Source organism: Giraffa tippelskirchi, chromosome 6 (genome assembly GCF_054371585.1).
Source record: "Giraffa tippelskirchi isolate mGirTip1 chromosome 6, T2T-mGirTip1v1.2.pri, whole genome shotgun sequence".
Taxonomy (NCBI): Eukaryota; Metazoa; Chordata; class Mammalia; order Artiodactyla; family Giraffidae; genus Giraffa; species Giraffa tippelskirchi.
In genome coordinates this window covers 72,697,002-72,721,694 of record NC_137280.1, presented here as the reverse complement: position 1 = coordinate 72,721,694, position 24,693 = coordinate 72,697,002, and the positions used below count along the sequence as shown (strand labels likewise).

General features: G+C 54.4%; 1 protein-coding gene across 1 annotated transcript in view; it reads left to right on the top strand.

Moving 5' to 3' along the window:
- The window catches only part of COL22A1 (collagen type XXII alpha 1 chain), a 219,550-nt gene that overhangs the window by 32,809 nt on the left and 162,048 nt on the right, over nucleotides 1–24,693 (top strand). The window contains exons 4-6 of the mRNA XM_081502987.1: nucleotides 15,863–15,937; nucleotides 20,440–20,551; nucleotides 22,805–22,928. Coding sequence (XP_081359113.1) covers nucleotides 15,863–15,937; nucleotides 20,440–20,551; nucleotides 22,805–22,928 — 311 coding nt within the window. The remainder of the gene's footprint in view (nucleotides 1–15,862; nucleotides 15,938–20,439; nucleotides 20,552–22,804; nucleotides 22,929–24,693) is intronic.

Below are 24,693 nucleotides of genomic sequence, written 5' to 3'. Positions count from 1 at the left end.
CGGGGGCTGGGCAGTAACGGTGCCCAGGAGGGGGCATTACGGGCCTTACCATCGAGGGGCCCTTACCATCGAGGGGCCCTTACTGTTGAGGGCGGGTGCTGAGGCTTAACTCGGGGGCTTGACTCTCCAGAGTTCCACCCATCTGGGAGGGGACCAAGAACCAGCCAAAGGGCAGAGTGCACCTCAGCGCCTAGGAACGTGCCCTTGAGGACCCAGAGATACTGTCCAGGGAGAGCCTTGGTCTAGCTGTTGGCGTGTCTGGGCAGTGTGTCCAGGCTGGGAGTTTGTTTGGGCCTGTCTCCCTCGGGGCCTGAGTCTTGTGGTCATCAGAGAGGGCACAGCCCTGCGGGTGGCCTTGTTCCCAGGGACCAAGTCCTCCTGTCTCCACCCCATCTCCTTTCCCACGTCCCTTTGCATGGCCCGGAGACTTGGAGGTGAGCTCAGCACGTGCATGCACGCACACACACACCCACACACTCACATACACCCCATAAATCATACATACACCCCCCCACACTCTATACACACCACACACACACACTTACAGACACCCCATAAATCATACATGCACCCCTACATGCTCTACACACACCTACACACACACACACACATCTGGAAGCACACACGTGCCCACGAGGCGACCCGCCCAGCTCGTCCCCCCGGGTGGATCTGAAGCCGGGGCAGAGCCGGCGGCCGCCCCAACTGCGGGTTTGGAGCCGCCACGTGGATGCCTGTGGCCTGGCTCCCGGACCACATCACCCTCAGGAGGCGAGTCCGGGGGTCCCACCCTTTGCCTGAAGGTCACTGGGAGGTCCTCCCTGGGAAAACTTGTCTTGATCGAGGTCACCCCCTGGAAACGGTCATGGGGTTGCTTAATTCTAATTACGTGCTGGGACATTTTATTGGAAAATTACTGAAAGTGATGGAAAACTAAAAACCACCCATCACTCATTCTTGATTTGTGTGCTTGGGGAAGAAGGCAGAGTTGCCCAGCCCGGCCCCACCAGGCCCGCGCCCGACAAGGCCCCTGCCTGACTCCTCTGTCGGCTGCATCTGCGTGACCACGTGTCCAAACCCCAGAGCTTCTGCCTTTAGCTGAACCAGGGAGGGCGGCTTATGCCATCCACACTTCCTGACCGGTGTGTCCTGCTGCACCTAAGGGGCAGGCCCCCTCGCCTGAGTGCTCCCCACCTGACCATCACTCTCTGCTGCTGGGTTCTGGGGTCTTATGATGGCTGTCCTGCCTTTTTAGTCCTGAGCTCTCTGCGGATTTGTCCAGGCAGGGAGGTTCCTAGAGCAGGCTTGCACATGCCCTGTGACTCCCCCGGTGTAGTGTGGGCTGCTGGCGGGCCTTGGCACCCCGCACCCTGAGTGAAGCCTCAGGCCAGTTAGCTCACCTCTTCCTGTCCTGTTCATTGGTACAAAGAGGATGATGGTGACATTTATACCTTGTCAAGCATCCTGAGAATCTAAGGGTTGGGACATGGCAAGTGCTTGACAAAATTATGGCCTTGAGCACACACTCTGCAACTGTCTGCTCTTACTGTGTACATTTGTGTCTGTCAGTGTGTGTGGACTGTAGCCTGCCAGGCTCCTCTGTCCATGGGATTCTCCAGGCAAGAATACTGGAGTGGGTAGCCATTTCCTTCTCTAGGGGATCTTCCCAACCCAGGGATCAAACTTGTATCTCCTGCATTGGCAGGCCAGTTCTTTACCACTGAACCACCAGGGAAGCCCATGTGTGTATATTTATTACTTTTCAGAAACATGATTGAGTTTATATGTTTCACTCAGGGCAGTATTTCTTGACCTTTTAAAAATAATTCTCTCCCTTGAAGGGAACTTACTTAAGTGTTTTGTTCCCTCTCATTGCCTCCTTCTCTGAAGTTGTAATGCCACACCTAACTATTTATGCTGTTGGGTAGGTTGAACTTTGGAGGGCCCCAGACCATTGAACTCCCTTTTCAACCACTCCCTGAAAACCATTTTTACCCCTTTGGAGGCAATATTACCCGCTTTGAGAATGCGTGGTTTCGGGCGTGTGCGAGGATTACAGGATGGGAGTTTGGGGAGGGCCTGCGTTCATGGCCTGCCCTCTGTCCCTGGGGAGCTACAGTGTCGTAGCATCCAGGTTGAGCAGATGGACTGAGGTCTAAAGGCCCCAGTTAAATACAAGTTTCTCTGTTTGATGGATTCCTTTTTTAACCTTTAGTTTTCACTATAAATTGAGGACAATAATATTACTACCTACTCTCTAGAGCCCAGGGGACATGCTCATGAAGGCTCCCTTTGTAGCCTGGCACAGAGTTCGTGACCATCATAATTAGGGTAGGGCACGGCCTTGCCAGCACTTCTGATCTGTGTGTGGCACAGAGACTGGATGGAATCCCGGCTCTGCCCCCTGCCTGCTGAGGGTGCTTGGGCTGGAGTCTGCACCTTTCTGAGCCTTGGTCTCCTCATCTGAAAGAATGTGATATTTACCGATCTGTTGAACAACTTACTGTGGTTCTTGTTGTTTTTATTGCGCTGTTTATTATCATACTTAATACCATGATGCTGGGAAAGATTGAAAGCAAAAGCAGAAGGGGAGCAGCAGAGGATGAAATGGTTATAGCATCACCAACTCAATGGACATGAATTGGAGCAAACTGGTCAAGAGATAGTGAAGGGCAGGGAATCCTGGTGTGCTGCAATTCATGGGATCACAGAGTCAGGTGCAACTGAAAAACAGTATTTTTCTGACAAATCTATATAAAAAAAGTCAAAAACTGAAGTTCTGAGACATAACGACTGGGTCTGAGCTCCTCATCACAGGAGGGAGTCAGGCAGAGTCTAGAAGTTCACGCACTTTGAATTCTGTAAAAGGGGACTAGCCTGTTTAGGAGCGCACGCCCATCCTTGACCGAGTGCACGGGCTGGCTGAGCCCAGCCCGCAGGCCGGATCCGCTCAGGCACCGGGGTTCACACGCTGGGTTTTATTGGAGGATGTAGTTCATGTCAGCTTGTTTACATACTGTCTGTGGCTCTGTTCGCACAACCACAGGCAGAGTGGTTGTGACGCAACCACGTGGCCCGTGAAGCCTGAAGTGTTTACTCCCCGGCTCTGTAGAGGAAAAGATCGCGGACTCCCTATGGTGGGTTCTGATGCAATGGTTGGGAGAATCTGAAGTTGCTGCTGCTGTCTCCTGGCGTGACCCTGGAGAGGGCGTTTCATGGGGTGCTGAGCAGGGTGTGTGGGGTTCCCACCCACCCATTACATTATATTATAAATTAATATATATTTTATATTATAAATTAATTGCAAATTAATATATAATATTATAAATAATATATAATATATTATATATAATCCCACCCATTATACTATAAATTATAAATTATCTAGAAGGCCCCTTCCCTTGTGTGTCTTGATCATCGTCCTGCATAACCTGTCCCTCACCCCAGGAGCTGTTGCTTTATAGGTGCTTCCTCGCCTTGCCATTTTTTAGGGGCAACTCATGTATCCTAAAAAGTCCTTCTGCCATCCCAGGTCTTAGACGAGGATTCACATCCAGGTATGACTAGAAAGGACTCAAGGTCAGCTGTGGGTCTGCGTGCTCCCCTTGCCACTGCCCGGCTGTGGGACGGTCCCAGCCACGGCACTCTTTGTCCCTGGGGTCGTCCCAGACAAAGTGTGTGCACGCAGGCGTGACCGTCTCATTTACTGGCATCGTCACGCCAGGAGTTCCGGCTCAGGGAGGGAGGTTTGACTCTGCACTTGCCACAGTGGCTTTCGTGTTGTGTTGGTAAAGGGATGAAATGTAGTGGCCACAGTGAAATTAGCACTTGCAAAATGTATATACCCGTATACACAGTCTATATATACACACGTGTCTGTATATAAGTATGCATCTGTATAATTAACTACGTGGAGGAATTCTGCCTTCTGAGTGTCTCTCACGTCCTGTAGCTAACCTTGACCTAGCTGAACTGGATTCACATTTGTGGGAGGGCGAGCGGGGCACAGGGGTTACACGGTGTCTGGGGCTTTCCAAGAAATGCGGCTGATTAATTGCTGTGCTTCTGATACAGCCCCACGCTTCCTGGAAGGCTGAAGGAAAACAGTTGTCAAAGCAACATGTTGTTGGCGACTTTTTGGCTGTAAAATGTGTCTGTCTTTGTCCTTTTAATGACACAGATTCTGGTTTCTTTGAGTTTATCCACATATAAACACAACAAATCACAGACACACAGTCACACAAACACAGATACACATATGCACTCAAACACACAGGCATGCAAACACATACACATGCCCACTCATACACACACGGATGAATGTATGTGCCTGCACACCCACACACACCCACCCACACACGAATCTAGAGAGGGGTGGTCAGTACAGCAAAACCCCCTTCCTCCTGACCCTCACCCTGGAAGTTATAAAATTACAGCTTTATTAAAAATCAGTGCATTTTGGGGCTTCCCAGGCAGAGCTAGTGGTAAAGAATCTGCCTGCAAATGCAGGGGACTTAAGAGACGCAGGTTCAGTTCCCGGGTTGGGAAGATCCCCTGGAGGAGGTTATGGCAACCTACTTCAGTATTCTCTCCTGGAGAACCCCATGGACAGAGAAGCCTGGAGGGTTACAATCCATAGGTTTGCAAAGAGTTGGATACAACTGAAGTGACTTAAGACACACATCTGCGTGAAAGAGAGATGGAGGAATGGCATGGGGAATAGAAACAAAAAAAAAAATCAATGCATATTGAGTGTCCGTCTGTGCTTTTGAAATACCTACTCATATTCTGGACGTAGCCAGTGTTGCTTGATCGAGTAGCGAACACATAGTGGGATTTGTTTGTTTGTTTGTTTTCAATAAATCTGTTCCTTGCATCAGTCCAACAACCAGACGTAAGGATGAGTGACCAAGGAGAGGGGGGGCAGTGATGACAGGTGCTCTTGGAGGGGCCCCAGCTCCCCTGCAGGGCGAGCCTGGTGTCCCTTGGTGCTTGCTCCGCCTGGGTGTTTTTTGCTGCAGCCGTGTCTACCTTGGGCCCCAGATCCTGCCCTGAGCTCAGGTTGGACCAGAGAAGCCTGTACTGGTGAACCCAGGGGGACCCATTGTTCCAGAGGTTGGAATGCAGAACTGAGCACCTCCATTGACCTCTGTCTTGACCAAAGCCCGCCCAGCACTGGGGAGGCCCTGTGCCCTGAACCCCAGGCAGGAGAACAAAAGGAAACCTGCCCGCTGTGCACTCTGTGTTACATGTAAGTCACCGATCAAGTATAAAAAGTATCCCCTGAAACATGTCCCATCCCTGTAACATGGGCCTAGGAGGCAGGCGAAACCCCCTTCCAGTGGCGTCCAGGTCATGGTGGCCTGGGAAGGTCCCACCCTGGCCCCAGCCTGCCCAGCCCACACCCAGCCCCCTCCTCTTCACTGCTCCTGCTCAGTTGGGCTTGTCTCATGGGGGTCTTGTGGGGGCAAGGACCCCCCAGGATACGAGGTCGAGTGCTGTCCACAGACCCCACCGACGGCTGCCCCTCACGGCCCCGGTGCCACCAGGCTCAGGGTGGAGCAGGAGAGGGAGCTGGAGCAGAGCCCAGCGGCCCCAGGCAGGTGGGCTGGGCAGGGCCCTAGAGACAGGGTGGATGTCCCCGAGAAGGTGGTCTGAGGGCAGGCCTGGGGTGGGCGGAACGGTTGGCCGGAAGTTAGGAAAGGTGAGTGGAGGTTTGACCAGAGAGCCCAGCCCCTGGTGATGCCCTGGGGAAGACATGGGGCCGGAAGGGACTGGGCAGTGGCCGTGGTCAGCTGGAAGGAGAGGGGTCCCCACCACACTCCCTGCGTGAGGTCGGCAGGAAGCTGCGCTGCGGGAGGGGCTCCGCAGCCCTGGGGGGGGCGCAGCCGCAGCACCTGCCCGCCCCAGGCTGGTCCCTCCTGCGGGTCCTCGGGGGAGGCTGCTGTCTGCAGTGGGCGGGCAGCCCTAGGTGGGGGCCCTGCTCCCCGGACCGTGTGCCCTCATGTCCCAGCCTTCCTCCCGGCCTCAGCCCCAGCTCCGCTCATGGCTGGTTTGTCCCGGGGGTGCAGCCGGACCACGACAGCCATCCCTTGTCGCCGTCTGGCCGTGCTGACCCACCAGCCTCCCTACGGCGCCCACGGAAATGCGGCCGGTGGCTGTTCCAGGAACCCCCCTTCCGCTGACCCTCGGGGAGAGGGGCCAGGGGCAGGCAGCCCTGGGGACCAGCCATGTCCGCCTCTGCCTGGTGCCCTGGGTTCCCACCTTGTCACCCCCCTCCACACACACACAGGCGTTCAGGGCCTGATATGGTGCACGGCTGAGCTGGGCCCCACGTCCGCAGCGGGCTGCAGGCCTTCTGCCTCTGTCCCCTGACTCTGGGGACACGACCCTGAGTCTGGACACAGTCTGACCCCAGGCCGCCTGCTAATGGAGAGGCTGTGGCTGCAAGTAGAGAGAATAAACTCGGTGTCTTTGCTTGCCCATCCGCCCTGAGACCCATAGACGCTGATGGGTGGCGGTCAGGGGTGTGTCTGCGAGGAGGCATTTGGGCTCCCTCAGCTTGCCCTCTTTCCTGAGATGCAGGGGGGAGGTGGTTTGTCCCGGCCACACGCTGAGGGCCTCGGGTCCACGCTGCCCCTGGAGCCTGGCTCCCGAGGCCTCTTCCCGCTGTGGGTCTCCCCCTTCTCCCACCACCCCCACCCCCGGTCTTCCCAGCCCAGTCTTGGCTCCTCTGCACAGGGCCAGGGGGACATGTCTTGTCCACCCTTCTCTGGAGTCATGTGATAATTTTGCCACTTTCTTGGTTTTCATATTTCTCCATCTACTCAGACTCCACGTTAGAAGGAAGGGAGGGTTCGTTTTGCCTAGTTTTTCTCACCCACTCAGCAACCCTCTCACATGGGATCCGTGCCCTGTGCGAAAGCCTTGGTGCTACTCCCCCTCCTCTCTGATCCTGCAGAAGCTCAGGGCTCGGGGGTGCGGGTGACAGGCTGGGCTCGGGTGACACCTCGCTGGGCACCTGCGTCCTGGGGTGAGGGGGGCTGTGACCCCATGGGATCGCCGTGGCCTTGGCCCTGAGTCTGCAGCTTCATGTACTTTCTCTTGTCCAGTCCCTGTTGGGACCCTGAGGGTGGATGCTAAGAGTGTGGATTTGGTCCTGGAACTGAGGAGAGAGTCTCGGAGGGTCGGAGAAGATGGAGGGTGCCTCACACAGAGAGCGCAGCTTCCCCCCACGAAGCCTTCCCCTGCCCTTGACCGTCCGCATGGCGCTTTCGGGGTGCAGGGCGGGGTCGTGCTGCGGTCCCGCACTGGGGCGTGAGCTGTGCCTCCTGGTGGTGAACTCTGTCACTCGGGGGAACCCAATCCTGTCCTCTGAGACGCTCCCTCCTGTAACCTCCGGGCCTCCTCCCTGCCCCAAGTCCTCCTCCGACCTCAGGATCCTCCCCTTCTCAGCTTCCTTTGCTGGTCAGTTCTCATGACCCAGCATGTGATGTGGGAGGCTGGGACCTACTCTGAGACCTTCTCTCTGCCCCCTCCCTCTCCAAACTATTTCCTCCACTCCCCTCCCAGTATGTTAAACGTTGTCCGCACACGGGCAACTCCCAAACTGAAAGCCAGGAGCCTTGTCTTGGAGTAGGAAAGCCAGGCTTATAGATCTGGTTGCTTGCTGGGTGTGTTAAGACACTTCAAACACGGGGTGGCGGGAACTGGACTTGGGTTTTCTGTTTTCCAAATGGGATCTTCCTACAGGTTTCCGGACACTCAGAACATTCTTTCTTTCTGGTTCACTCCTCATCCAGTCAGCCACCCTCCTGCCCACTCTGCTTGGCAGAGAAACCAGGGCCTGACCACCTCTCCCTGCGCACCCCCGTAGCTCTCAGCTACCATCCTTGCCCACCGGCATCGGGGCCCCTAGGCAGGGTGGCATCTCCCACCAGGGCCTGTCAATCCCCACCCCTCCTGGACCACCCCCGCCTTGTTTCATAGTTGCTCCTCCCTGTTTGCCATCCTGGCCGTAGTGTCCACGCTCCTGGTCCCCTGGCCCTGGCCCGCGCCTCTGATGGGTCGCCCTGCTCCTGCTCTCACCTGCCTGCCTCAGACCTCAGTGGAGACACCCTGACCCTCCAGCTAGCTCTGATCCCACTGTTTTAATCCCCCACTGGCCTCAGCACCTTCCAGGGGTTATGATCACATGGATCTTGGAGACATCAGTGCCTGACTTGACCAGTTTCCACCCTGTCTGCTGGACGGCGGCTCCTTGAGCTCTGAGGGCCCCTTACTGTGAGCCCTGGACTGGCTCAGTGCCAGGTGCATGGCAGGCGCTCCTCAGATGTGGCGTGAAGGAGGTTTGCGTTTAGGTGCTTCTCAGACGCCAGGTGCTAATGGTCACTGCTGGGCTGAGCACCTGGGTGCGGGCCGAAGGCTCTACCACCCTCCTAACTTCCAGCTGCCCCAGGCTCCTCCCTGCCAAGCCTCCAGGAGGTCCTCGCAGTCTCTGGTGACACCTACTGGTGCTCAGCCCATGGGACAGTCCCCAGGAGGAAGGAGGCCCAAGGAACAGGGACAGATGGAATCACAGCCTCCTGGCAGGGGTCGCACTTCCAAGGTCACCGTGCTAAACTCTCCCTGCCCCCCTCTGTATCCCGGGCAGAGTCATTTCCTCATTGCCCTGAATTGCAGACCCTGCCTGGGGTTAGGAGGCGTCCCCTGACCCACCTCTGCCCTCTCCCCTCCCTGGACTTTTCTACAGGGCTTGGTACACCCTCCCTCATCCCCCCACCCTGCCTTCACCCCTGGGCCGACCGAGCCACTTCCTCCCTGGGGCTCTGCCCTTGCTGGGACCTTCTGACCCTCTGCTCTTCCTGTGGCTGCTCGCTCCCTTCTGAGCTCTCAGCCCAGACGGCACCAAGCCCAGAGTCTTCTCAAACCCAACGTGTGTCCTGGCCCCCACGCCTAGCGCCCCTCACTGGCCAGTTTCCTCTGCAGACTGATTGCCCAGACGACCCCTTGCTTCTCCGTGTCTGTCTCTGCCTCTGCTTCCGGCGTCCCCCGTGTCTGGCCTGTGACTCCAGCAGGGCAGGGCTGCCTCATCTGTGTGTTTACACGTTTGCTCCTCATGGCAGAATGTCTTGGGTCCAGAAGTGCATATGAGCCCCATGAGGCCCCTGCCATCCTCCAGGCCTCCTGGGGAGGTCCTGGCCTGGCTGCCCTCCGGGACTCCAGGTCACTCCTGGAAACAGCCCTTGCCCCCCCCCCATCCCTGGAGAGCCTGCCGCCCCCTACCCCTACAGCCTCCAGCTGCCTAAGCATCGAGGGTACCAGGGCAAGACGCAGGCCTCCTTCCAAAAAAGTATAATATTGATAACCTGCAAATACTGTACTAGTGAATCACCTTCATATTTTTAAGGCCCATGTAAAAATTCAGAAAAGCAAAAGGGAGGTAAAAACCACTTCAAGTTCTGCCCTCCCAGAAGTAGCCACAGTTTAAGTGTTAACGTATGTTCTTCCCCACCCCGTATGTATATGTCGAGTTGTGATATCAAGTGTGAAAACCCTGGGGTCATACTGAGTCTGAATCCTGCTTCTACCGCTAACTAGAGGTGTGCTTGGAGCAGGTCATCTAAACAGTTTTAGACTCACTTGTCTCATCTGAAAAATGGGAATCATACTACACTGATAAGTGTCACAGAGGAGGCTAAACTCTGGCCTCTGTTGGCAGAAACATGCCTCAGCCGTGCCCTGGGACCTATGAGTACACAGTGTGTGTGCTCATAGGTTGGGGTCTTACTCCTTCCGATCTTCCTCTCCTGGGTGAGGGAGCTGCTGGGAGCAAGTGATGCTCAGCTGGAGGTGATTGGAGAGAGGAGGACGCTGGCCATCTGGAAACATCTAACCCGCTTTTGTGAGAGACGGTGGGGCCGTTCTGGATATGGCACCAGTAGAGGGTACACTCGAGGGCAGAGTCCTGCCATCTGCCCATCCCAGGTTCCCCAGTGTCCTGCCTGGAGCCAGGCGTAAGCGGGCCCAAGCGCACAGGCCTGAGGGGCGGAAGTCAGAGAGCAGGTGAACCCTCCCAGTGCAGAGAGAGGAAACGCCAGCTGTGTGTCGGGGCGTCCAGAGGCAGAAGGTGTGCCCCCGGCAGTAGCAAGCTGGTCATCTGTCCCTGAAGGCTTTGGAGACAAGACAGACTTGGGTCCTCTGTGCTGGGTGACCTTGGGCTGGTGACCTTGGAGAGAAGCTTCGTGCTGTCGTGGTCCCAAGCCAACACCGGGGCCAGCGTGCTGGCTTTGCCTCCTGCTCGCTCTGTGGCCTTGGACAGCATGCTGACTTCTTTATGCCTTTGTTTCCGCATCTGTGAACCGCCGCACCTGGTCCGTAAAGCTGTAGGGTGGAGTTGGTCAGATGTGCTGACGATTTCAATGCGCCTGGCTCAGTGTCTGTGCAGAGCAAGCTCCCTCTGTCTGCTGACTGCGGGGAGAGCTCTGGCCCTGGGCAGAAGCAGACCACGCTGCATGCCCAGCACAGTACCTGGACGTGTGGGCTCTCGGCCATGGAAGCCCGTGGTTCTAATCATTATTCCCTTCATCCCTGGGGCCTTGGGGCCTGGCTCTCCGGAGTGGGGGTGTGTGGACTGTTTTCCTGGCTGGCCTCCTGGCCTTGGAGGAATGACCCCATGAGTCTGCCGGGTGTCTGGCCCGTGTCTGTCCTCCCCCGCCTCCTCCCCTGCCCACTTGGACCGTTGTCATCCTGTCTGTGGTTTGCAGCCCTCAGCAGCATGGCCACGGGGTGATGGATGGGTGATGACCGCCTCCTCCATCGGGCTCTGCTCCCAGCTTCTCTTAGTGCTGCTCAGCTCAGCCGGGGAACCACCTCTGCTCACTCATTCTAGACCCAGTTCAGTTCAGTCGCTCAGTCGCGTCCGACTCTTTGCGACCCCATGAACCGCAGCACGCCAGGCCTCCCTGTCCATCACCAACTCCCTGAGTCCACCCAAACCCATGTGCATTGAGTCGGTGATGCCATCCAGCCATCTCATCCTCTGTCGTCCCCTTCTCCTCCTGCTCTCAATCTTTCCCAGCATCAAGGTCTTTTCCAATGAGTCAGCTCTTCGCATCAAGTGGCCAAAGTATTGGAGTTTCAGCTTCAGCATCAGTCCTTCCAATGAACACCCAGGACTGATCTCCTTTAGGATGGATTGGTTGGATCTCCTTGCAGTCCAAGGGACCCTCAAGAGTCTTCTCCAACACCACAGTTCAAAAGCATCAATTCTTCGGCGCTCAGCTTTCTTTATAGTCCAACTCTAGACACAGGTGGCCCTTTATTCAAACCCAGACACCCTTCCTACCTGGTGAGTTTCTTAACCTCTCTTAGCCTCAGTTCCTCCATCTATGTCATGGGAACAAAGTCTGCCTTCTTGAATGGCTGTTGTGAGTAAAATCTCCAGCATGACTGGCACACGGTAGGCACTCAGTAATTGCCAGCACCCCCATTTACCCCCCACTGGAGAAGCTCTGGACTTGGAGCCAGGGGACTGGAAGGCATGTCTGGGACGGCCTGGCCTGTCTTCATACAGAGCTGCAGGTGGGTCAGCACGAAGCAGAGGACAGCAGAGACCGTCTGTGCTAACCCTCCTCCCCTGATGCTCACGCTCCCTTTTTGCAACTTGGTAAACTGAGGGCAAGTTGAAGTGTTTCTGTTTTTTTTTTTTCTTCCTGAGAACCTGTAGTGAGTTCTCGGCATGTGCCCCAGGGAGCAGCAGCTCTGACCAGCCAAGACTCAGCCTCTGTTGCGGCTTCTGATGAAAAAGAACCCATCCTGGGGAAAGGGAGATCGCGTTCCTCCCAGGAAGTCTAGAGTGTTCTACCTTCCTAAAGGCTGAGGGAATATGGACATCAGTGGGTGAACTTGGGGCAGGGGGAGGTAAACAGGAGCTTTGTCATCAGCCATATCTTTTTTGTGTTCTCACACTTTCAAAAAGGAAAAGCAACCAACTCACCGGGAACTAATTAAATACGCATTTTGACTGCCAAGAACTTACTCTCCTCCTTAATTCCAGAGCAGCTCCTTATGCTGATCCTGAATGATAACCTGAAAAATCCATATTGATTGGTTATGTGATGGTAATCCAGTCTCTCAGTAGCTCCTTTGCTTTTTCTCAAGCTTTTTGCTTGGACGTGGGGGCAGCGGAGTTCCTCTTTCTTCAGTTCTCCTAGACAGTCCTGCAGACGTTATGTCCTGCGTTTGAAGGAGGAAGGGATCCTGCCCCTGCCAGCCCCTTCGGCCTACCTGTCCCCGTCTGTCCGGGGAAGCCGAGGCTTTCTCAGACCCCAGCCTGCCCCCACCCACCACGCGCTTCTGGTGTTTACGCCCTTGACCAGAACCGGGTCACAGGTGCATGTCTAGCTGGAGGGGGTGGCTGGAAAGGTGGGGACCACAAGAGTCATAATTGGCTTGGACCTACTGCTCACCACTTTTCTCCCTGGGCTGACAGTGCTGCTCATCTGAATAAAAGTGACATTCTTTTCGCCAGGAGGAAGTGAGGGATGGATATTTGGGTGGCAGCTAACAGTGCCTGCCCCACTTTGGTGGCTGGGGTTCTGGACTTTTGAGTTCTTCTCACCTGGTCATCAGCACAATGAAGGCCTTTCCTGGGAGGCATCTGGTCTACCACTCAGCATTTGCCTCTTGGCTCAGGCATTGCTGGTCCTTCCATCCATCATGGACTTGCCTCCTGTTCTGAGCCTGGAGCTGGGAAGGCAGTGGAGACAGAGCTGGACTGAGACTCAGCCGGGCCTCTAGACTTAGTGGGGAGGCAGCCATGCTGGTCAGTGCCTTCATCATGGTGCCACCAGCCCTAGGACATGGGGCCCTGCCGAGGGGTCCTCACCCAGGCTGGGGTGAATGGGAGCAAGGGCCAGGGGGCTGCTGATCAGAGTCTGGAGGGTCAAGGAAGAGGATACTGTGAGGCAAGAAGACACAAGGTGTCAGGGCAGCTCTGGCGCTTTCTGGAGCTGACCTGTCTCAGGCCCTAGCCACAGTCAGCCCACGAGTGCCCTGAAGGCAGGGATGCTGTCTTATCTGTTTTCTCATTTGTGGGTCCTTAAAACTAGCTCAGCACCTGGATTGTGTCTGGACCTCTGTAAGTATTTCAGTTCCAATAAGCAAGTTCATGTGGAAATAAATAGATCATTATCCGAGAGGTGGACATGTCTTAGCCAAAGGCACATAGTTATTGGCTGAGAGTGACTTTGGGTGCTCACCTCCACTCCCTGCAAAGAGGTGACCCTCCAGGGCCCCCTCTCCCCTGGGGAGCCTCGATGCAGGGTGTATTTTGGGAGCCATTTTTCCTGACTTATTAAGTCAGCTATAAATTCCCTCTTGAGGCTTTGGCGTGTATGAGGCTTAGTGATGGCTCCCATGAGGGGACTGGCAGGTGGTCTAGGGACTGATTTCTTAAAGTGATTTGGGCACATGTTGACATCTCTGAAACGTTTCCATCTTTTCTGTGTTCGTGGCCTTCGAACTGTCTTTGACCATCTAGGTTTGGGAATCAGGGCCTCCCCCTGGGATATTTGCGGAGACAAAGGCTCAGTGGCTTTGCCTGCTCTGAGCTCCAGCCTTCAGACTCCAGAGACTTGGTCATAATCAAGGCTAGAAAGTTCTGAGTCAACTTGTTTTAAATGATGCACAGTCCCAGCCCATCCCTCTGGCGGCCTGCCAACCTTGAAGCAGTTGGTCGTCACCCGCAGCTGCCGCTGTCCTGGGTGGCGCAGTCTGTATCCTGCACAGCGCCGGCATCCACTTGCATATATGTGGTTCTAGACACAGACAGCTCTGTGCTGTTTCCAAAATAACACCTTCCTTGGGGCCTGTCAGACCTCTGGTGCCTTTGGGGATAAACGTTAAAAATACCTCCTCCCAAATCAGGGAGAATCCCATTCTTGCCCCTCACTCCTGATTGGTAAAGGGTCCCACAGTGAAACACTTGTGCTGGAAAGAAGTCATTGTATATGAAATCCGTGGGATGACAGAACTGCCTGATCTTATGTGATTATTACAATAATGTGTGTTACCAGATTGCTTCCAGGGCAGGGCGGCGTCTATGCTGAGTTGCCTCTGGTGATAAATTTTTTAAGTCCCGTTATGGCTTGATCTTGCCTGTCCTCCAAGCTGCTGCTGCTAAGTCACTTCAGTCGTGTCCGACTCTGTGTGACCCTATAGACGGCAGCCCACCATGCTCCGCCGTCCCTGGGATTCTCCAGGCAAGAATACTGGAGTGGGTTGCCGTTTCCTTCTCCAGTGCATGAAAGGGAAAAGTGAAAGTGAAGTCTCTCAGTCGTCCAACTCTTAGCGATCCCATGGACTATAGCCTACCAGGCTCCTCCATCCATGGGATTTTCCAGGCAAGAGTACTGGAGTGGGGTGCCATTGCCTTCTCCAGTCCTCCAAGCTATCCTAAGACAAATATGTTCTTTGTAAGGGGTCCCACATTACACACGCTCACACCGAGAAAGAGATTAGGGAACTTGAAGGGAAGGCAACACTAGGGCCTGAGACTTGAACATTCACAGTGGGTTCTCTGTCTAGGATTTTTAAAAATTGAAGTATAATTGGTTTACAATGTTGTGTTAGTTTCAGGTGTGCAGCTAAGTGATTCAGTTATGCACGTCTATATACTTATATATTCTTTTTCAGTTTCTTTAATATTCTAGTATAGGTTATTACACGATATTGAATATAGTTCCTTGTGTTATGGTACAGTATGTTCTAATTGATTGTCTACTTGATATATATATATATATATATATATATATATATATATATATATATATATATAGTAGTTTGTGTCTGCCAATCCCAAACTCTTAGTTTATCCCTCCCTCCCCTTTCCCCGGGAGGAGAAGGGGATGACAGAGGATGAGATGGTTGGATGGCATCACTGACTCGATGGACACGAGTTTGAGTAAACTCTGGGAGTTGGTGATGGACAGGGAGGCCTGGCGTGCTGCAGTCCATGGGGTCGCAAAGAGTCGGACATGACTGAGCGAGTGAACTGAATTGAACTGACCCTTTCCCATTTGGTAACAGTAAGTTTCTGGGATTTTTAGGGCAACTGAAAGAGTCCCTTTTCCTTCCAGTTTTTTTTTTTTTAAGGTGAGAAATCATGAAGATGTTTAGATGTGTGATGCCATATAATGAAGTACTTTTTACTGTGTGACTTCCCCATTGCCTCTGTATAACTGAGCAGTCTTGCTTCCTCTGGGATTTGCCTGGAAAGGCACCTGAAGCTCCTCGGGCAGCGGGTGGGCCCCCAGCACATTTCCCGTTCCAGTGACTCCTCTCTGACCTGGGATTCTCATCTATAAGTTCATGCCTTTGTGAGTGACATTCCCTCTCTGCCTGTGCCCCCTTTTGTTCTTTGGTCCAGCTGGCTGAGTCTTACTGTTCCTTTAGGAGAAACCCCAAGCGTCACCTTTCTGGGAAAGTGTCCCTGACCTCCCAGGCTGGGCTGGGTGTTGGGTCCTGAGACCCCCAGGAACCCAGATCCACTTGTGTCACTTAGGACCCTGTTGATCCTGTGGGCATTGCTCTTTGGCTCCCTCTAGTGGACACACTGGGAGCTCCTTGCTGGGACCCTGCCTGTTCTATGTCACCTCTGGGCAGGGCACTGGCAGGAGGGCACATGCTTATCAGGTACATCTGGGAGTAAACGAAACACCAGGTTGGTGTGGCCCTGCTTCTGCCGCTGCTCCCGGCTAGATGCCCCACAAGCTGGGGGGTGGGACGGGGTCTCTGCCATGTCACTTTCCATGGAGGGGACGTCAAGACTGCTCATCGGTCTCTTTCCTCTCGCCCTTCTCAGATGTGCTCTGCCCCAGCGTCCGTGTGGAAGGAGATCGCTTCAAGCACACCAATGGTGGGACCAAGGAGATCACAGGTACGAGAAACAGCCAGCCACCCAGCACAGCTTGCTTTGCGATGCCATTTGCCAGGCCACCTTCCCTGGTCACTCAGATGGTAAAGAGTCTACGTGCAATGCAGCAGACCCAGGTTCGATCCCTGGGTCAGGAAGATCTCCTGGAGAAGGAAATGGCAACCCACTATAGTATTCTTGCCTGGAGAATCCCATGCACAGAAGAGCCTGGCGGGCTACAGTCCATGGGGTGGCAAAGAGTCAGACACGACTGAGCAACTAACACTTCCACTTTCTTCTTTGCTGGACTTGACCACGACCCTCCTGGACTCAAGGGTGGTAGCCTTGCTGGTACTGTCCTCATCGCCGTCTTTCACCAAAGCCCTGGGGATGGTCTGAGCTGTGCAGGTAGCAGCTCCTGTCCATGAACTGCCCACTGGGGAAGGCCATTCAAGTCTTCCACCTGGGAGTCCACGGTGATGCTATAGACATCGGTAGAGAATGAAGTAGGATGAGGGACGTGGGGAATGAGTAAGTGATGGGCAGCCTGAGTAAGAGGGGGAATAAATAGCTGCATTTGGGCGTGAAGGAGAGAGTGAATCAGAGTTATAAATATAGGAGCGAATCAATGGATGAGGGAACAGAGGGACACATGACTGCAGAGCCAGCAGCAGAAATAAACACTGCAGAGGCTGTCTCTGTACACGACAGGGTGACTGGGGGTATGTAGGGATGGCTGAGCTGGCTTCCCCTTCGTCCTGGTGGTGATGAGCGTCTGTCTGCTACTCCCTGTGGCCGGGCGTCCTGCAGACACTTTAGGTGCGTGATCACAGAAGAGCTTTCTTCCTCTTCAGGACAGCAGCCCAGCTCTCCTCACCAGTACCGGCCAGGTTGGGAGCCCCATCCATCTACCTCAAAGCATCTCAGGTCCAGTACTAACCCACGTGCAGTCTCCCTCCCTAGGCAGTGAGCCGTGGGCAATCAGGACCAGGTATCTTGTAGGTGCTGCACTGCCCCGTCCCTACCCCAGGGACCCCTCCTGCCCACATGAACGTGCCAGCATCTGCATCTTGGTGCCTGGGGGATGTTTCTAGAATGGCAGGAGACTGTGCTGCCTGTGTGCACAGCAGGTGAGATGAACCAGGGGGTTAACTCTCCTCGGGTGTAACGGAGTAACCCAGCCCTCAGCCAGTGACCATGGTGAAGAAACACTGAGGCCCTCTGACCCACTTCCTAGAGCGTCCCAGCGGGGTGCCGCCGCAGCCATGTGCCAGGGCTGAGGCTGGAGTTAAGGAGAGAAGGTGCTGCGGACCTGCCAAGTTCAGCACAGCAGGGTAATGGGAGCAGCTTTTGAAAAAGATGCGGTTCGCAAAGGCTCATCTCCAGGTGTTTCCGTAAATGACTACAGCTAGTCTTCGGGCTCAGTGGGGCTGGAGCGGTGAGAACGGGGTGGAGAACAGACCAGGCAGTTGGAGGTAGCGGTCTGGGACTCAGTTTACCCAATTCCGACATAAGATCTCTTAGAACCCCTCCCAGCTCTGAAGACTGAACCTTCTGCAGATTCTAGCACCTGCAGTGTTATGCAGTGCTCTCTGAAGGAGTTATTTAATGGTGAAGGAAGGTGCTGGGCTTGGTCTTACTCTGAAACATGGCCACAGACATTCTGATGGGTCTCTCCCCCTGCCTGCTCTCTGATGTCCAGATAATCATCACCAAGTCCCGACCGTCTCAGATGGTCCCAGCCCTGTGCTTCTTCCCTCCCCTCCCCTCCGGCCCCTGATTTCCAGTCCAGTCCTCGCCAGTCCCCCAGTTCCTCCATCCCTGCGGCCAGAGCGACCTCTGAGCACAGGCGTGGGGTTGTGTTTCTCCCTGCTTTAAAGCCCTTCCGCAGCCCCCACCTCCTGCAGAAAGAAACCCAGGCTGCCTCACGTGGCCCGATCTGCACCCACCTCACTCGCTCCTGGGTCTGCCTCTCGTGGCTCCTGACATTCCGAAATAGTGGGGATTCTCGGAAGGAACCTCGCCAACTCATGTCCGGTGACCTTTGCGTGTCCAGTTACTTTGGATGCCCTTCCCTCCTCTTCTCCCCAGATTTCATTTGTTCTTTAAATTCAGGCTAGGCCTTGCCTCCTCTCAGAAGCCCTCCTTGATGTCTCTCCTCAGCTGGGCCAGGCAGATACTCCACATGCTCCTATACAAGCCCAGCCATCCCCCTTCTTCTCATCTACCCATTATACGGACACTGCTCATCTCTGTGCCAATTTCTCTGTGGACAGTAGACTTCAGGCAGTGGGAGGCATGGTGGGAATTTTGTCCTGTTGATTACTGAAATCTGAGCAGCCAATGGGGTATCTTAAGACGTAGGAAGCCCTGAGTGGTTTAGTGAATTCCTTTCTTCTCTCCTTCCCTCTTTCTATCAGTGGAGCCTCAGTTAAGAACAGCAGTGGAAGCTCATCCTTTTTCAGGGATGGAAGCATGAATCAGATCAGGCCCCATCCCCGCAATTGCTCAGCTTCCTCCACAGATACAGACATCTGTGTGCACCTAGGCCAGACCCACTAAAGACTGGGAAGTGACTCTCATGCCTGAGGCGTCCAGCGAAGCTTGGTCCCTCACAGACATTTGAAGGACTCTGGGCGGTGATCATGGTGTCTCTGATGCCATTTGCTTCAGCCGAGTCCACGACTTCAGGGAGGTGCCCCCTTGCACTTTCTGCATCAAACAATTGCCTCTTTATCTCTCGGTGCATCACATCCGAGTCCGCTTACCTCGGGAACATTTTTCATTTTCCTTCCCGGCCTTTATTTATTGCAGATAATTCATCTTTCTCTCGGTGCCCTTTGCTGCCACCTCATTAATTGCTTGTTCAGTTTCGTGGTGTTTAAGTCTTTTTTTTTTATTCATGGAAACCAGGGAAAGTGGAATTAGACAGTAGAACATATGTTTGCTTTTTGAAAACTCTTTTTTTTCGTTGTTGTTCTCTCACAAATAACTGCTACAGGGAAACCCAACTGAAGGTGGAGGTTTCCAGGAAGAGGGATGGCGCTGTGAAGGGAAGGAGCAGGCCTCTTTCCTGTTCAGCCTTGGCACCTCACTGTGTGGGCATTGGGCACATGCCCGCTGGATTTTGAACCCACTCTCGAGTAAGAGCCGGTGCTCCTTGGGAACCTCTGGGGGCCAGTTCTCCCAGCTTGTCGCCAGTGTTGACATGTGCTTGGCTCAGAGCAGTCTCTCAAAAAAAAACCATATTGTATGAATAAATGAAATCCATGGACAGATGTAGTGGGATAAGAGACTGCAATCATTGTCAGGGGAAGTAATTAATATGAAAACTATTTCGTGGATCTTTCACTGCATGATGAGCTTTGTATCAGATCATTCAAGCTTCACCACAACCCTGTGAGGTGCACGCAAAGACAGTCCCCTTTCTACAGATGACGTCAGCTCAGAGACGTCAGGCACCCCGCCTAAGGTCACATAGCTAGGGCCTCATGGCCAGGAGGAAATGGAAAAACCCACTCCAGTATTCTCTGGCCTGGAGAATCCCGTGAACAGAGGAGCCTGGCCGGGCTGCCACCCGTGGAGTCGCACAGAGTTGGACACGCCTGAGAGACTGACGCTTGCGCTTTCAGGGCCAGCCCAGGCTGGTCTGGCTTGACTGCGACTCAGACTCCCGGGTGGAACTCAGTGCTTTCTGTCCTTGCGGCTCCTTGTGCAGTTTGGAACAGACAGGCTCTCAAGAGTACAAGGTGGATGACTCAGTCCTCTCTTAGGACAGAACTTCATGGTAGAAGACGTTTTAATCATCCCAACGTGAGTGTTCCTTTCCTGTTTTCTGTGGCCACGCCTCAGAGTGTTGGAGCCGGAGGAATCGCCCTGAAGAATCGTGGGTTTGATGCTGCTGATGCTGATCCGCGTGTTAGCCCTGGGGGTGCGGAGCCGAGTGAGGGCCCGGTGCCTGCCCCGGGAGGGCCTCCCTTCACTGGCCAGGAGCGCTTCCTTCCCTGGGGACGCAGTGTCAGGCCAATGCATCCCCCTGATGCGTCCGTGCGGGCATTGTGGTTGGGCTTCTCTGAGGACCGTATCTGCAGGACTCAAGCCAGCCCCCCACACTGGTCCAGGCAGTTTTGTAGAGGGTCTTGGGTCAGGATGTGTGGCTGGTGATGGAGAATCCTGAGGAATAGCTGACCTGCTGAGTCAGCTTCCTACCGTGTGTTGAGTGATCACCTGGGATGCTTAGGACAGCCTCAGGTGGCGTGCCAACCTTCTATCACAGCCAAGCGCCGAGGCTCCTGTGGGTTATGTCGCTGCTCAGCATCACGCAGATACATCACTGACCTGGATGCCCCCCCACCGTCCTGCCAGCTCCCCTGAGCCCCAAGATCATGTCTTTCCTGTTACTTCCCATGACCAGTGAGCGAGGTCCTCTCTTGGAGCCAAAACAAAGCAAAAGACACCTTTCTGTTACTGCAGTATCACAAGCACAGTTGTCTTCTCTCTGATGTGTCTCTCGTCTCTTTGGACAGGTTTTGACTTGATGGACTTGTTCAGTGTGAAGACGATTTTAGGGGAGAGAGAGAATGGGGTGCAGAGCTCCTACGTCCGGATGGGATCCTTCCCTGTGGTGCAGAGGACTGAGTGAGTGCTGGCTTCCCCTGCCAGACCTGCCCTGGACACCTCAGCAAGGGCGGGAAGGAGCCAGTGAGCTTGGCTGCTCGCTGAGCAGTGGGTAGGGGTTTAGCCTGCAGAGTGCCTGGTAAGATCACCCTGCGATGAAGCATCCATATCACTGACCCCAGAAATTCAACCTGTTTCTTAACTGATCTGTTCCCAGAGATGTTACTGGTCCCCCAGTCCTCCTACACCCACCTCTCCATATGGATTTGGTGTCCATCCTCCATTCACTCATGCATGCATTTTTCTATCTCAGAATGGGACAGTAATCTGTTCAAAATCTCATAGTTCCTAGGAAGCAGAAGTTGGCTTCAAATCTGGTCCTCCAACTCCAATCCCTTTACCCTCTCCTGTATATCTGTGTATGTATAAACAGCCAAAGAAAAAGTCTTAGTCTCATGATAGATTTACAGGAAGGTAGTGACAGATAGAGAGATAGGAGCATGCCCTTGAGTTACTACAGTTTTGGTTCCAGACCACCACAGGAAATTGAATGTCAAAACAAAGCAAGTCACAAATTTTTTGGTTTTCCAGTGTGTATCAAAGTTACATTGACACCAAACTGTAGTCTGTTAAGTTTGCAACAGCATTATGTCTAACAAAACAATGTACATATCTTAATTAAAAAAGAATCCTGTGTAACAGTGACACCAATGGACTTGCTTGGTGCAGAGTACCCACCAGTCTTCTGTTTTAAAAAAGCACAGTATGTTCAAAGCATGGTAAAGCTAAAGCAAAATGAGGTGTGCCTGTGTATTGTATAGATAAACAGATGTAGATATAGTTATAAATACATAGATATAGCATGTATACATGGGTTTCCCAGGTGGCTCAATGGGTAAAGAATCTGCCTACCAATGCAGGAAATGCGAGAGACGTGGGTTCAATCCCTGGGTCAGGAAGATCCCCTGAAGAAGGAAATGGCAACCCACTCGAGTATTCTTGCCTGGAAAATTCCATGGACAGAGGAGAGTGGCGGGCTACAGAGTTGGACACAGCTGAGTGACTGAACACACACTCATAGCATATCTGTCTGTATGTTACACGTAAACGTGTGTTGAGATATAAGTGTGTTTAGAAGCTCTGTAGCAGAGTTGGCCTCATTGTTGCAATAAGATGAAAAAGGAAGTGAAGGGCAGTGTCCATCTGAGGCTCCTAAGCCCACGTCTGTGCAGGTGGGTGGGGAAGCCCCCGCCCCCTCCCTCTAATGTGGCAGTGACCGGGGGTGGCCCTGACTCTGGGGGCGGCCCGAGTGAGTGATGGGCGCTGCTCCCAGTACCAGGGTGTGATCCAGGGTGAAATCCCAGCTCAGAGAATGATTCTGAACAGCTAGGCTGACTCGTGGCTCGGATCTGAGACCCAAGAATCAGAGGGAGGACCAGTCTTTGCTCACAGCTCCTACAGCCAAATCAAGGGTCCCTGAGGGTCCACGAGTCTGAGAACCTGGAAGCCAGACGCCCCCTCATTTCCCGTCCTGGCTCTCAGGCCAGACAGCCTCCACCCCCTCCAGTGCAGAAGGCAGTGCCTCTGAGCAGGGCGTGCAGGGCAACAGCTGATGGTGAAGAGGGGTGCTCTGGAGACCAACTGGTCTCTGCCGGGGAGCCTCTGCTGGGCCGCTGAGTCCCAGGAGTTTTGCCCCACCACCCTCAGCTGGGACAGGAGCGTCACAGCTCTGCATGTCCCTGACTTCTGGCAGGGAGCCGCGCCCCCTTGGGACGGCAAAGGGCAGTGTGCCTGCCGTGGAGGGCTGTCTGGGCTGGAGCTGACAGGGTTGAGGGACTTCCCCAGATAAGAGCTGGCCCCCCGCGCTCTGTAGGGGATGGAGGGTGTCCTGTGATGTGGGGCAGTGACCGGGCAGGATAAGACACCCCCGTGCGCCCTTGCAGGGGGGCAGCAAGCAGGGAGAAGTGAGGGCTGGCACAGTCAGCTGCATCTGACCCCGGGACGGGAGGCAGTGTAGCATCTCTCATTGATTTTGGAGAGATGGAAGCAGGTGAGCACTGGAGGGGAGCAGGTGGATTTGAAGGGACCAAGGCAGGGCTCAGAAAGAGTTCTGTGGAGGCCCTGATGGAAGGAAAAGGCAGTGAAGGCAGGTGAGAAGGTGGACTTCACAAATCCAGCAGGTCAGCGTGGCAAGACTCAGTGACCAGGGTGCGTGGGCTTCCTTTACAGCCTCCGCTCTCAGCCTGGTGGCGTCTGTCTCTTGTCTCCCTCCAGGGACGTGTTCCCGCAAGGCTTGCCCGATGAGTATGCCTTTGTCACCACCTTCCGGCTCAGGAAATCGTCCCGGAGAGAAGACTGGTATATCTGGCAGGTCATCGACCAGTACGGCATCCCGCAGGTGTGAGCCGCACGCTGTGTCCTGGTGCGGGCTTCTGTCTCCTCCTCGTGGGCAGGGCAGCGCCCCCTGTGTTTTCTTCAGGAGTCTCTGTCTTGGGCCCTGAAAACGGAGCATCCAGTGTATCTAGGCCCAGGGCACCTGCAGGGACTGGGAGACCCCCGAGGGATTGCAGCCTCCTTTCTCCCCTGATGGGCAAGTGCCCAGCACCCTGGTCTGCTGAAGGCTAGTTCCTGTCTCAGGGACCCTCAGCCCAGCCAGGGAGGTGGCGGCCAGCACTGCTGTCCTGTAGCACATGTTCTGTTAGCGGCATGTTTGTGATGTTGTGGAGGAAACCAGCTCAGAGTCGGCACGACTGGGGCTCAGTCTTTGTGTCTAGTCCTTGGTGCGGGCTCTGAGCCACATTGGCTTTCTGAGTCCTGATGTTTTTAGCTGGAACACAGAGCACCTCCCATGAACTGTTGGTGGAGGCATCGTACGGAGTGATGTCTGTAAAGCATCTAAGATGCTTCCTGATGTGTAATACAGTTTTTATGGTTGTCCTTGGTTTGACCTTGAATGGAGCGCTGCAACCTGTCTTTGCCCACATCGGGTGCATTCTGGTTCTCGTTCCTGTGAAGCTAGGACAGCCCAGCAGCAGCAGGCAGCCGAGTGAGGGCCCACCTCTCTCCAGACCCAGACTGTCAGCACGATGCGTTCATCTGAGATGCAATTCCCAAACCCCTCGTTCTCAGAGCTCATGGACCAGCCATGTCTGTCATTCACCCTTGTCCCCTCTGGATGTATGAGCTGTATTGAGACATGCCTCATCTTCATCTGGGAGACACTGATGTACTTTCATTTGGAATTGAAACAAAACAAAAGCATGCTCAAGCCACAGGACCATGGCAGCCACTCTTATGGGCTGCTCGCTGAGAGGGGACTTGCTCCGTGGTGCTGAGCTCCCTTCCTGAGGTTGAAGCTGAGCCCTGACCCCAAGCACACGTTGTACCCACACTCACACACAGTCAGTAGGAGCCCAGGCTTGTTCTGAGTGCTTCAGAGATCCGTCTTCACTCCTCATAACCACCCTATGAAAACCGTGAAAGGGGTAGTCGCTCAGTCATGTCTGACTCTTTGCGACCCCATGGACTGTAGCCTGCAAGGCTCCTCTGTCAGTGGGATTCTCCAGGCAAGAATACTGGAATGGGTTGCTATTTCCTTCTCCAGGGGCTCTTCCTGGCCCAGGGATCAAACCCAGGTCTCCTGCATCACAGGCAGATTCTTTGTCATCTGAGCCATTGGAGACACCCCATGAATAGGCTCTGCTGTTATCATCTTACAAAGAGGAGGAGGCATCGCAGTGAGCTTAAGCGTCTGCCTGGTGTTTGTAGGTCACGATGGAGGCAGGTGGTATTGGAACCCAGGCCATCAAACTCCAAGTCTGTCTTTTGACGAGTGTGCCCTGCTGGCTCCGGTCCCCATCAGCTAGTCCTGTGGAATGATACTGCTACAGCGTCCCTGGTCAGACGGGTGCAGAGTGCAGTCAGGCTTGGCTGCCCGGTGGCATGATTTCCTGAGCACGAGAGGCTGGACGGAGGAGGTGAGAGTCTGCTCCGGAGGCTGTTTTTGCAGAGAGCAGGCAGCGCACCGTGACCCCCATCCACCGTCTGCAGACACGCACATCTCCAGCTCTGGGGGGTCCGGTGCTGTGGGCCTGGGCGCCTGCCACGACATTCCTGTGGGCGAGCTCGCACTGCCCCCGCAGTCTGGGTCCTCTTCCTTCATG